Source organism: Pseudochaenichthys georgianus, chromosome 18 (genome assembly GCF_902827115.2).
Source record: "Pseudochaenichthys georgianus chromosome 18, fPseGeo1.2, whole genome shotgun sequence".
Lineage (NCBI taxonomy): Eukaryota > Metazoa > Chordata > Actinopteri > Perciformes > Channichthyidae > Pseudochaenichthys > Pseudochaenichthys georgianus.
Genome location: NC_047520.1, coordinates 4,971,402 through 4,985,602, shown reverse-complemented (window position 1 = coordinate 4,985,602; position 14,201 = coordinate 4,971,402). Strand labels below are relative to the sequence as shown.

General features: G+C 40.1%; 1 protein-coding gene and 1 long non-coding RNA gene across 2 annotated transcripts; both read left to right on the top strand.

Moving 5' to 3' along the window:
* Positions 1–510: 510 nt before the first annotated feature.
* On the top strand, positions 511–1,288 carry LOC139435684 (uncharacterized). Its single transcript, XR_011644891.1, has 3 exons — positions 511–652; positions 1,020–1,109; positions 1,257–1,288. It is a non-coding gene; the product is annotated as an uncharacterized lncRNA (long non-coding RNA).
* Positions 1,289–7,366: 6,078 nt separating this feature from the next.
* LOC117463883 (putative ferric-chelate reductase 1) lies at positions 7,367–9,756 on the top strand. The gene is made up of 6 exons (XM_034106380.2): positions 7,367–7,967; positions 8,070–8,261; positions 8,383–8,478; positions 8,837–8,969; positions 9,111–9,251; positions 9,355–9,756. The coding sequence occupies exons 1-6, from the start codon at positions 7,965–7,967 to the stop codon at positions 9,396–9,398; spliced, it is 609 nt and encodes a 202-aa protein (XP_033962271.2). The 5' UTR covers positions 7,367–7,964; the 3' UTR covers positions 9,399–9,756.
* The last annotated feature ends 4,445 nt before the right edge of the window (positions 9,757–14,201 follow it).

The following is a 14,201-nucleotide window of genomic DNA, read 5'->3' as shown; positions in this document are numbered from 1 at the left end:
ACCCAGGAAATTATAAACGAGCTATGTAGTATTAGCTCAGCTGTGGAAGAGTGCACACCACACATAATTGGAAGTGTACTGATCAACCACAATTGTGCTGTGCAGTAAATAGTGCAGTCACCACTGCTATAACAGAGATAGTTAAAAAAGCAAACCCCCTAAGTTTCCTGTCAAAGGGCGGACCTTTTGGCTCTGAATACAAAAGAGAAACTTTTTACAAGAATAATTTTAAAGTGATTGAGCCGATTGAATATGTTTCAGATGCATCTTCCAGACGTACATTTGTTTATATTCCAATTCTGAAAGTCTTGACAGAGCTGTTAAATCGCAATAATGTTCTTCTATTTCATGTATTGCATGTTCAACATTTGTATATGGTTTGACATATATATGCTTGTGCAATACCAAATATTGCATCTGGGCAGCTTGTGAAATGTGAAAACGTAGGTCACTTTTAACTTGGACTAAAATGATGTAATGTCACTTCTTCATATAGATAGTCAAGGAATTCACCAGGCTGATGTCGATGGACCTCAATTCGCTCTATGAGGGTCTGGACAGCCACCTGCAGAAATTCCTTCAGTTGTTCAGGTCAAAGCGCTTTGAGGGGATCAAAGAAATTACATCCTTAATGGAGAGCCTCGACAAGGATGTAAGTACAGTTCTTTACTTTAAAGTACTTTGAGGCAATAGAGCTGCCTTTCCACATTCATTCATGTGTTCTCGTGTAAACTCAATGTAATTGTTACGACGGGATACAGGGGAAGGACCCAAAAGCAGGCGCCTGATGCAGTTCAATGATTTAATAAACAACATGGTGGTACAAAGGCTTAAGGGATAGTGAGGCAGGCAAGGGTCAGAGAAGGCAGGCCACACACGGACACGGACACACGGAATATGAAGGAATCTATTAAGTTAGCTGTGAACGTAGTGCAAATAACCAGAATGCCTTGTGGAGTGAGGGGGTCATATAATTATGATAGCAACGAGCAATATTAATTTATCATGTGTTTTGGCAGGCATCGAACCAAAGGAAAAGGGCAGCAGTGTTGCAGGGCCTACCATGGTACATGAGGGAGAATCCTTCAACTATCATGAAGATGTGTGAGGTAAGCGCTGAAATGTCGTTCAAGATGATACAAAAAACGAGTTCACAGGGTTACACTAGTCGTTTCAGGCGTCGTCTGTGTATGCACATATGCCAAAGCATCTCTAAAGCACTTTCGTTGTTGTTTTTTGTTTCTTTTTGCATGAAGCCAACGGATCCTGAAGAGGACGTCATCAAGGGAATGGTGATTGGAGTCCTTTTAGTCATTGAAGATGTGAAGGAACCTCTTCCAGCTTCCTACAACGATGTCGCCCTCGTGATCGAGAAAAGGATAGTCATACGTCACCTTGGTGATGAACCCAATGCTTTTGTGAACCTGATGGGATTGCAGTACATGTTGAACCTTGACTATCCAAAAGACTTGAAATACACCTTTGAGGTGATTCAGCGCCTGTTCATGGGAATTGGGTTGGACTCGTGCACTCCCTGGGTCCACTCTCTGAAGAATATATTGCTCAGTTAGAGAGATGGCCTAGGAAGATGTCTCTGCATCCGTCCCAAATGATGCATTTTCATTTTTTGTCCACTGTTTCATTTGTCCACTGTTCCAAGAGGAAGACAAATGTATAACCCCTCTGTGGGTCACACCAGTTTATTTGGTTTTCATTTTCTATTCTATTTTGAGGAAGTGTCAGAGAGACACTAGTGTGTATTTTATGTTGTACAGCAACCATGAACAGAATGGATATTTCAGTACTGTTAGAATGTTTTAATGTTCTGACTGACAGTTAAGTTAAGAGAGATACAATTTTCTATGCATTTTACTGCAGCAACCCTGAACACTTACTCTGTTTAACAAGTCACTCAATTACAGTTGTATCTATGGGACAGTGTAATTTCAGTTTTTGAGCAGCCCAGAGCAAAAACAATGGTGTGTTAGAGGGTGTTTTTTGTTTGGTCTGCATGTCCCAAGGAAGGTCTTTATGATATGTTGACATCCATTGACACACTTATTTGAATTAAAAAAGCAACACTGAACAGTTAATGAGTGTGTGGGTTGGAGTTCTTCATTTCTTCAGGTATTGATATTGTAATAACAGTCCTGATTGAAATGTCTTTTCAGCTATTTTTTCATGTGTTAATATAGTTTAGACTAAGCTAGTTCTCATGTTGATGTATAGTATAACTTTGTAGCTATTAGTTTGCTTGTCCTGTTAAGTTAACTTGGTACTAGAAGTTGAACAAACACAGTTGTACATGTTGAGCTAACTTGATTAACACATTTTTAAGAACTCAATCAAATACGTTTAACCAACATCTTCTTAAGTTATCTTAACTAATATCTTCTAGTTCAAATAACTTGACATACTACAAGTTGTATCAACTAATTTATTGAAGTGTAATAGACTTGACAATAAATGTTGAATCAACTTGACACAACTTAACTCAGTCAAAGCAACAAGATGACTTGACTTAGTCAAGTTGAGTCAACAAATCATTTTTAACAGTGTTTAACTTGGTACTATAAGTTGAAAAAACAAAGTTGTACATGTTGAACCAACTTGATTAACACCTTTTTAAGAACTCAATCAAATACGTTTAACCAAAATCTTCTTAAGTTATCTTAACTAATATTTTCTAGTCCAAATAACTTGACACATGAAGTTGAGTCAACAGACTACAAGTTGTAACAACTAATGTATTGAAGTGTAATAGACTTGACAGTAAATGTGGAATCAACTTGACACAACTTAACTCAGTCACAGCAACAAGATGACTTGACTTAGTCACGTTGAGTCAACAAATCATTTTTAACAGTGTACCAGAAGACTGCACGTCCGCTGCAACTCATAGCTCTTTTAAATCCAGGCTGAAGACCATTCTTTTTGACGCTGCTTTTAATCTTTCACTGCAGTGTAGCTTTTATACTTGTATTTTAGACCTGCATTATTCTATATAAGCTTATTTGACTGTTTTTAAATTTCTTTTTATAATGTTATTCCGCTGCACTATTGCTGTACCTTTGCTCGTAATGTTTGTTCACTTTTGTAATGAACTTTGAATTGCATTGTGTTGAAAGTTGCAACATAAAGAAACTTACCCTGCCTTAGATTCCATCATTAATCCTAAAAAACCAATGCACAATTGGCTGAGAACGTGTTTTTCTTGTTTTGGCTCTGATATCTTTTCTGTACTTGGCCCAACCCCCTTTAGTTTAAATATGGACACGGAGGGCATAGGTATCACATCTTTACCTGGGATCCTGCTAAGAACATCCTAAGTGCAAGTGGTCCCTCTGTGACACCTGAGACTAAAACTACACAAGATCAAAGAACTGAGCATCCTTTTGCTTCTTCACCCGAATTCCCTGACCGTTGGAAGTGCAGAAAAAAAAGGTAAGCTTAAATAATGCAACAAATTGACATCTGTTGCTTCTGGATGAAAGCTTGTAATTGAACTCTACTATAATTAAAATGTCGTTTGAAGTGAAACATAACTTAATATGTAAGATATAAAATACATCACCGAATTACATTTTCAGTGACTTAAATCATCACAATTAGCAACACTTAAATAAATAAAAACTCATATAAAGTTAAATATATAATGATAAATCTATATTTATTTATATTTCAGATGAACTGTTTTCAGTTCATTTTACAGTTAATTTTTACATAAATATAGTTAAAGTATAGTCAAATGTTACTGATAATTGCATTCAGTTTAATACAGTAAATAACCTTAATATATGGTGTTTTTAATATATTTGTTTTTATTTTAGTTACATCTAGCCTATTGCACGTTCTCTTCAACAACCCCTGAAGAGAGTCATCTCGGCAGGGCTGGGCGATAATACCTCAAATTATCAAGATTATATTTTTAGGCCATATATAGTGCAGTATTTTTAAATCCTTTTCCATTACACCAGTATAAGGATTTATATATTGAGACATTAAGGGCTATTCATGATGCCCGGGCCTCACCCCACCACTCCTGTGTATCGGTATCAAATCAGAATGATAGAATAGGAAGGAAGGAAATGGTAGAAACATATAGAAGACAGAATTCCACTGTTCTGATTGGTTTCATTGATGCCTCGAAGGCTTTTGACCGAGTTAACCATCATAAACTGTTTTTAAAATTGAGACAAAGAGGTGTGCCTAACAGTATAATTAGGATCCTGGCTTATTGGTATGCCAACCAGAGCATGCGGATCAAATGGGGGAATGCAGTCTCGGCGCCATTTGGTGTTGGTAATGGAGTCCGCCAGGGGGGGCTCCTCTCACCGAGCCTTTTTAATATCTATATGAATGATCTATCGGATGATTTAAGTGTCTGTAAAACAGGGTGTGTGATTGGTAATGTGATTGTAAACCATCTTATGTATGCCGATGATCTGGCAATTGTTTCTCCTAGCAGTGCTGGTTTTCAACAGTTGCTAAATGTTTGTTCTGATTACGGAGTCAAATTTGACGTTAAATACAATGCTAAGAAGAGCGCTGTAATGATCTGTAGAGCAACAGGGGATAAGAACCTTTGTTTTCCAACATTCTATCTGTCAGGACAGGTGCTGTCTGTTTGCTGTAACACGAAGTATCTGGGACACATCATCACAGATGAAATGGCTGATGATGATGACATGTATAGACAGCGGCGTGTCTTATATATACAAGCCAACATGTTGGCTAGAAAATTCTCTTGGTGTTCAGATAAGGTTAAGGTGAACCTCTTTAGAGCGTATTGCACTCCTCTCTATACTGCCCCCTTGTGGGTCAAGTATAAGAAGGCGAGCCTCCGGAAGCTCCAGGTTGCATATAATGACTGTTTGCGTATACTGCTTAGAAAACCAAGGTGGTGCAGTGCAAGTGAAATGTTCTGTAATGCACGAGTCAACACGTTCCATGCTCTTTTGAGAGGTCTGATGTACAAATTCATCTGTCGATTGAATGTTTCTCATAACTCTGTCATTATGCTGCTTTCAAATCCGTGTCTCAGTGCTGTACGATACCAGTCACCTCTGTGGAAACATTGGTATGGCTGCCTTTTTTTAGTTTGTATTTGAGTGTTGTATGTTTTGTAATAATGGACCAAGAGTCTCTTTAAATAAAGATGATGATGATGATGATGAATAGTTACATTAAACTGGGAATCATTTACATCTTACAATATCAAGATATCACATTTTTTTAAGTGTCAAAACATTCCCATGACCTTTCAAAGTGGCATTTTCAATTACCATTTCCCTTCAATCAAGCTAAAGAAAAGTGAAAAGCAATTTTTTTTTTTTTTTTATTTATCCTTTATTTATCCAGGAATGTCCCATTGAGATACAAGATCTCTTCTTCCAGGGAGTCCTGACCAACACGGCACACAACAAGTTTCAACATAAAACAAAGGCATTAAACAAAAAAAACATACAATTCAAATATAAATACAGAAGGCCATTTGTGCAGTGGCAAGAAGCATAATCACATCAGCAATAGCATCAGGTAAAACAGTTACATGTTTCATGAAGGGCTAATCGTAGCATACCTTTAAAAGCATTTACAGTAGGAAGTGCCTCTAGACAAAGTTTTACTTGCAGCGTATTCCATAAAAAGGGAGCATAGTGGGAGAATGCAGCTTTACCAAGCTCTGACTGCATCAAAGGAACATTTAAAAGCATCCCATTTGCTGCTCGTCTAGTATTAAAAAAGCAAGTATAAAATGACAGAAGTCTGGAGATATATAAGGGCAGCTTACCTAGCAATGACTTAAGGATAAAAATCAACATGTGTGATTGTCTTCTTTGGTACAGAGAGGACCATCCTAAGGACTGATACAAAGTGCAGTGGTGGGTGCGAGAGCCTGCACCCGTTACAAAACGTATAGCAGTATGGTACGCAGAGTCCAGCTTTTTAAGCAGGGAGGAAGAAGCATGCATATAGATCACATCGCCATAGTCTAATACAGACAGAAAGGAACTCTGCACAATTCTCTTCCTGGCTTCAGACGGGAAACATTTCCTTAAACGAAAGAAAAAGCCCAGTTTAGGTCTAAGTTTTCTCAGTAGGTTCCCAATATGAACAATGCATTGTGTAATCACTAAAAACACATGTCCCACATGAATATGGCCAAAATCATATAACAACTATTTTGATGTATGATTCTTCAGTGATTCAAGTGAATTTTTTTATTTTTTATTATTTCTAATGTACAATTAGGACTGCACCATATTTGAAACACTTACATTGTAATATGACATTTTCTTCAATAAGCTTAGTATTGCAATATGGAAAATCGCTAAAACCTCACTGGCCGCTGTATGGCCGTAAGTTCAGGGTGCGCCTGATTCGTTTTGCCGCTCACGGACAACACATTTTAAACGCCTCTTTGTAAACAGCCCTGGACCACTCTACCGGTGTTGATAGTCAGCGATTGAATGTGTTATCTGGGCTTTACTGTGTGTTTCTGTGAGAGGTAAATAGAGCTATGGGAGAGAGCAGCTAAAGCAATAAGCCAAAGCAAGTCTCATGCCAGTTGCTTAAAAACATTTAGAAACATTTCATCTATCGTATGTAGAGCAGATACGAGTATATCTGATTTATCGCCCAGCCCTAAAAGCTTGCTGTAACAAACTAACATTATGGGTTATGTTTATTTAAAGATTTTATTCTGAGATTTCATGATATAAGCTTTGCAACAACACATCCTACTGTAAAAAGTGTTTGACCATATCATTAGGCTGAATAACCACCTAACTCCACCTTCTCCAGCCATGGACAACAGACTGGTCCTCCTCACTGCCCTGCTGGTGATGCTGTCCTGGATGTCTGTGTGCACCTACGCTCAAAGTGCAACCAATGGAACAGCTGCAACCAATGGAACTGCTGCAACCAATGGAACAGCTGCAACCAATGGAACAGCTGCAACCAATGGAACTGCTGCAACCAATGGAACAGCTGCAACCAATGGAACTGCTGCGACCAATGGAACAGCTGCAACCAATGGAACAGCTGCAACCAATGGAACAACTGTAACCAATGGAACAGCTGCAACCAATGGAACTGCTGCAACCAATGGAACAGCTGCAACCAATGGAACAGCTGCAACCAATGGAACTGCTGCAACCAATGGAACAGCTGCAACCAATGGAACTGCTGCAACCAATGGAACAGCTGCAACCAATGGAACAGCTGCAACCAATGGAACTGCTGCAACCAATGGAACAGCTGCAACCAATGGAACAGCTGCAACCAATGGAACTGCTGCAACCAATGGAACAGCTGCAACCAATGGAACTGCTGCAACCAATGGAACAGCTGCAACCAATGGAACAGCTGCAACCAATGGAACTGTTGCAACCAATGGAACAGCTGTAACAAATGGAACAACTGTAACCAATGGAACAGCTGCAACCAATGGAACTGCTGCAACCAATGGAACTGCTGTAACCAATGGAACAGCTGCAACCAATGGAACTGTTGCAACCAATGGAACTGCTGCAACCAATGGAACTGGTACAACCAATGGAACAGCTGCAACCAATGGAACTGCTGCAACCAATGGAACTGTTGCAACCAATGGAACAGCTGTAACCAATGGAACAGCTGCAACCAATGGAACTGCTGCAACCAATGGAACAGCTGCAACCAATGGAACAACTGTAACCAATGGAACAGCTGCAACCAATGGAACAGTTGTAACCAATGGAACAGCTGCAACCAATGGAACTGTTGCAACCAATGGAACTGGTACAACCAATGGAACAACTGTAACCAATGGAACAACTGTAACCAATGGAACAACTGTAACCAATGGAACAGCTGCAACCAATGGAACAGCTGCAACCAATGGAACAACTGTAACCAATGGAACAACTGTAACCAATGGAACAGCCCCACCAATAACGCCTAACACAACAGTGACAGAACTTATGGTAAGTAAAGCTCAACAAAAGAGCGTTGTGGAATAGATTGTTGAAAATCATTAAGGTTACATTTTTTCTCCCACTAAAAATATATATCTCATTCCTTTACAGACACCTATCAACAGGGCAGACTGCGGGACTGGGCAGCTCTGTGCCGCTGAGCCCTCGGACTGCGACCCCTCAACAAGTTCATCATGTTTCTTTCTGTCTGCCAAGCAGAGCAGCGGCAGAAACTTTGACATTGGGCTTTCAGGAGAGTCTGATGGCTATCTTGCTGCCACCCTGTCACTCGACAACATACTGGTATGTCAGGTTATGTCCCACACTTGTAGATTTAAATACCACTAAGTATAACCCACAGCTACTGAAATAGTTTGTTTGAATTCTTCTTTCGAAAAGTTACATTTTTTGTTTTTCACCACAGGGAGGTAATGACACAACCTACGTGTGTGCAAACAAAAATGGTGCTGTTCAATTCTTTGGAGCTGTCCTCAACAATGGCAAGCTGACTCTGAGAGAGGTGAGTAAAATCCAAGAGCATGAATTAGACTTTATAGCAGCTGAGTGGAACGCTCATGAACTGCCACATCATTGTTGTCTACTTTGTGAACAAAGACACAAATGATGTGGTCGAAGCCGATTTGTATGTCTTTAATAACACGTTATTTTATTTTTGTTCTACGTCAAATACTGAACAGATAGTTCAAATGCTATGGTTAAATCAGTATGCATTAAATGCCACATATCTAGCCTTTTTTAACATGTAGCTCAGGCAATACAATTGCAAATTCTAATTTAAACCATCACCATTTGTATGGCATAAAAATACTGAAAACCAGCTTTCTTTTTTGTCATCTGTTACCGTCTTTGCTCTGCAGCTTCCTGTGGATTCCGTGAAGGGCAGAATCACTGGAAGAAAAATCCAGTGCTCATTTTCCGCCACTGTACCGGCCCAGATTACTAGAGTAGCCCAGTTTGCAGTCGCAATCTCCACAGGAACTTTCAACAGCTGTAAGCCTACCAAACAGAGATACACATTCACACATCAAACAGTCAACTAAGATCAACTGTCACAGAGACTCACAAATAATAGATAAATATCTTTTCATGTTCAAAAAATATATATCTAATACATGTTGCTTCAACCCACAGCTACTGATGCTCTTGGGGACCCCAGCACCCAATTAAAAAGTCCTCTTGTAGACCTGGCAAATCCTAACGCCACTGTCATCAATGAGCTTGCCACCAACACAAGTGGCCATGCCATTACAATCCAGCAATCTCTGACCCAAGGTAGGCAAAAGAGATAGAGATATTGTCCTGAGGAGATTTTAAAACATGTAGGAAATGTAATGCGTGTACACAAAGCCTAACACATTATTTGTTTCCCATCTAGCTCTGCTGTTCACTGTTGGTGTGCTTGGTCTGACCGTGCTATGAGGAAACTGACAACTCTGAAAGTCAAGTCAACACCATAACTAAATTATTCGTCGTAGTGTGCTACTGAATATAATCATCTCTCAGGAGGTTGACTATAAACAGTGCATCCTTCCAGATTATTAAAATCATGATTCATTATGTTTCAATTTACTGGCAGACGAGGGCAGGAATGGTGGATGTCGGTCAATCTTCCAAAGCCTTCTAACTGCTTTCACATCTGTGTAGGCTCTGAAACAAAACAAGTCAATTCATTGTTAGTTTAATGTGTAATCAATTTGTAATGTATTGTTTTAACCATAGGAGTGCTGGATTTCCTTCATACATGTAAACCTTATTTAAAATAAATATATTGACTCTCTGCCTAGAATGTGAAGAAATATGACAATTAATTACAATTCATGTGTTTCTGATGACGTGCACAACAGCAGCCATGTTTTTCTTCTTCTGTCACTCATGCAAATGGCAGACACGTGTTTGTGTTACGTGATGATTATTATTATTTTAATTTTATTGTATGTGAATGTAGCTCCATATCGTTACGGATTCAAGTAGATTTTGAACATTGTATCATGTAACAATTGAAGTAGATTTTTTAATCGCATTTTTGGAAATAAATATTCAATCAAAGCTGAAATTTTTATTTTTTTAAATACACTAAGAAGAGGATAGCAGCTGATCTAGAAGCAGTTAAAGAGATAGCCATTATTAAGAACTGATTTAATACATGTTCAACGATTTGCCAACATGCTTGTAAACATTCATTTTAAAGCACTGCAAAATAATCACTTAATATTTTTCTTAGTATATTATTGAACCCTGAATGTTTAAAAAATACACCAGTGCCTGAACCTAAACACAAATAAATAAATACAGTTAATATTGACTTTATAACTGGAGTTAAAAAACAAGTCACAACCTCCTCAAAAAAGATAAACTTTAACTAATGCAATAGTAGTACTGGGTTTGTTATTTTTAACTTATAATTTTACCAATAAATCTTGTCAATTTATGGTTTCCTTTACCATATTTAACAGACAATGAAGAGCATGAGTCACACTTATATTTGACTGGAATTTCTCCATAACACTAAAAGTCTTCAAAGAAACTCAACCAGGACATAATCCTGATGTATAAGCCTTTACCCTCAGCAATATGTATGATAACATTTATTACATTTGAAATGTTATAATAACCTCGAATAAAATAAATAAATAATAACAGTGGCGAGCCGTGACTTTTATACCTAGGACCTCTGACCCCCCCTTCCCTCGAAACAAAAGAAGAGATATTACGTCTCAACGTATACTTCAGCGGAATATCAAAACAGTAGTCCGGGGTGCAAAACGCAGAGCGACCCTCTACCACACAAAACAACATCATTTATATAAACACCTATCATGACAGGGCACCCACAGCCAAGTAGCAATTACAAATGAATGAAGTCGGCACGGCGGCCCGCATTGAAAATGACTTAGGCCTACCTTTGATTATCAAATCACTGAAACACAAAGTCCATCCTGTCCTTTTGGATGAAGCACTTGATTGCGGGGTCATTCAGCTGATCCTTTGCCACTCCAGTTTATCATTGTAACTCAATCTTGAAAATGACTCGGTTAATAATTTCGCAACGATGTCATCACTATCACTGAAGTGAGCCATCATGAACGCATTTATGCTAATCATAAATCTATCCATCATAAATCTATCGATTAGATTTATGATTCAAAAATAAAAAAAGTAGGGTAGACATGTGGATATTATCCGGCTGAACACAACGTGCATTTATCTAACAGGTTCGTTTTCCACAGACCTTATTTCGAGCTATTTTCCAAAATCCTATGGAGAAATCCCACTGCTTTCTGTCGAGGGAATCCGAGCGAAGCTTACTTCCGGGTTCTAGGACGCGTCACTGCACCCCTTGCATAGACCTCACAGCGGGCGGAACCTGTCATAAAGTCCGCGAAAATAAAGCCTGCCCATTTAGAGAGAAGATATGATTGGTCAATTGTACTGTCATTTGACATTACTCTCTCGTTGAGTTACTATAGCAGGCCCTCTGTGAATGTAGAGAGGGACCAACAAGCTCTCCCGTCTTCACAGTGGCCCCTACACACGGCGGCGTGCGTTGCCGCTTCAATGCTTCTGCCCATTCACTTTGAATGGGGTGACGTCACGATTCGCCGAACTGCATTGTGGGAGCAAAGCATAGCTTCTCTCGCGGTGCTCGCTGCAAAAGTAGAGCAATGTTCTACTTTTGCCGCCTCGACGGAGGCGTCAGCCAATCAAATCCCTCGTATGTAAATCTGACAGTACAAGCACTAGCCAATCAAACCGGGTGTATGTTGGGAGAGCCAGACCGCAGTTATTTCCCATATGTCAACAAATGGAGGAGAAAATTATCGTGGCGGTAGGGAATCACCCGGTACTCTATGACCAGGAGCCAGGCATGGGCATGACATTCATGTGATTGGTTGTTGGTCGTGTTGCTCGCGTTGACTCCTCAAGCTCAAGACACGCCCACCGCCAAGCGGCAACGCACGCCGCCGTGTGTCGGGGCCGTTAACTCGCAGAGACGGCATTTAACCCTTCACATTCCAACAGAAACTGAACAGGCAGATTCGAAGGATTTATTTCTTTGGAAATATTATTAGTTATTTTAGTAAAATTTTAATTTTAGTAAAATTAATGAAAAATGTAACAACAACAAATATAAAAAATAATATATATATATATATATATATATATTTTTTAATGTTTTCAAATATTATTTTTTAGAATATATTAGGCCCTCACAGAGGGCCTAGAGGGCCCTGACGGCTCGCCACTGAATAATAAATAAATAAAATCGAATCTACGGAGTGGAGTGTGTTTGAGGACAATAACATCAACACACACAGACAGGGGCGGACTGGGGGTAAAAAGTGGCCCGGGGATTAATTGACAGACAGGCCCACTTAATGCGCGGCATGTATCGGCCGGCCAGCGACGAAAGTATGTTACTTAACAAAAAACTAAAAACATTTAATGTTATTCTGGACCATTATTCATATAGTCATCACATCACCTGAGCAGCCCTTGAGTTGCCTAGAGCTAAATAGTTACAGCATATATTTAGTGATTTTAAGATAAAATAAGATAAGATAAGACTTTATTCATCCCGAAGGAAATTGTTGTGCCAGAGTAACAGAGTCACAAAATACAACAAACACAATAAACACAGCAGAAAAAGAGCAATTAAACATCCACGACAACATGAAACATAGAAACATAGATGGTCACACAATCAATGCAATCATTATTAGCAGTATTCAGTAGTTAGTAGTGCAAACATTAAAACGTAGTGGCAGTTATGTAATTGCACGTTATCATAGCATTATTAATAATAATACTAATAATATAATATTGCACATAGTTATGTATAGCAGCGAGTGTAATTGCAATGATGGTAATTATATTGATATATTGCACATAGTGTTGGTATGGAAGTTCTCAGTGCCCTTTACTTAGGGGTGAAGAGTTAAAAAGTTTGATGGCCACTGGGAGGAAAGACCTCCTGTGGCGCTGTGTGGTGGTTATCGGAGGTCTCGGTCTGTGGCTGAAAGTGCTCCGGTAGGAAACCAGTGTGGCATGCAGGGGGTGAGACCCGTTGTCCAGAATGCAGAGGAGTGTCCTCAGCATTCTCCCCTCCGACACCACTGCCAACGACTCCTGATGCACTCCCAGGACAGAGCCTGCTCTCCTGATGAGCTTGTTGAGTCTGTTGGCATCAGCTGTTTTCACCCCGCTGCCCCAACACACTACAGCAAAGAAGATCACACTGGAGACCACCGAGTCATAAAACATCTGCAACATAGTGCTGCAGACGTTGAAGGACCTGAGTCTCCTGAGGAAATACAGGCGACTCTGGCCTTTCTTATATAGGGCCTCAGTGTTTTTACTCCAGTCCAGTTTATTGTCTATGTGGACACCCAGGAACTTGTAGCTGTCCACAATGTCCACATCCATGCCCACGATGGTAATTGGGCTTGGGGCGGTACTCCGCTTCCTGAAGTCAACCACTAGCTCCTTGGTTTTAGTGACGTTGAGCTGCAGATGGTTCTGACCGCACCACTCCACAAAACTGTCCACCACACTCCTGTCCTCAGCTTCCTGGTCTCTGCTGATACAGCCCACAATGGCAGAGTCATCTGAGAACTTCTGCAGATGGCAGGACTGTGAGCAGTGTCTGAAGTCTGATGTATAGACTGTGAACAGGAAGGGAGAGAGGACCGTACCCTGAGGAGCGCCGTGCTGCTCAATATGATGTCAGAGGTGTTACTCTGCAGCTTCACATACTGTGGCCGAGCTGTGAGATAGTTGGTTATCCAGCTCACCAGTGGAGCATCCACCTGCATGTCCAGTAGCTTACTGCTGAGCAGGGCAGGTCTGATGGTATTGAAAGCACTGGAAAAGTCAAAAAACATTACTCTCACAGTGCTGCCTGCCTTCTGGTGTGTGTGTACTCTGTGCAGCAGGAAGATAATGGCGTCCTCCACTCCAATACAAGGCTGATATGCAAACTGCAGGGGGTCTAGTGACGGTGCGACCACTGTACGGAGGAGTTTAAGGACCAGCCTCTCCAGCGACTTCATGGCATGTGATGTCAAAGCCACCGGTCTGTAGTCACTGTGTGTGTGTGTGTGGATGTATCTTCTTCGGCACAGGAACCAGGCATGTTGTCTTCCACAGGGCAGGGACGGCCATCATGTCCAGGCTCAGGTTGAAAATGTGCCGAAAAATGTTAACAGATCATTGATGCAATAA

What these genes read in the sequence shown, in the direction of transcription:
- LOC117463883 (XM_034106380.2), top strand. An exon ending in GCAAGCTGACTCTGAGAGAG is followed by an intron (nt 8,479 to 8,836) that starts GTGAGTAAAATC and finishes TTTGCTCTGCAG; the next exon opens with CTTCCTGTGGATTCCGTGAA. An exon ending in CACAGGAACTTTCAACAGCT is followed by an intron (nt 8,970 to 9,110) that starts GTAAGCCTACCA and finishes TTCAACCCACAG; the next exon opens with CTACTGATGCTCTTGGGGAC.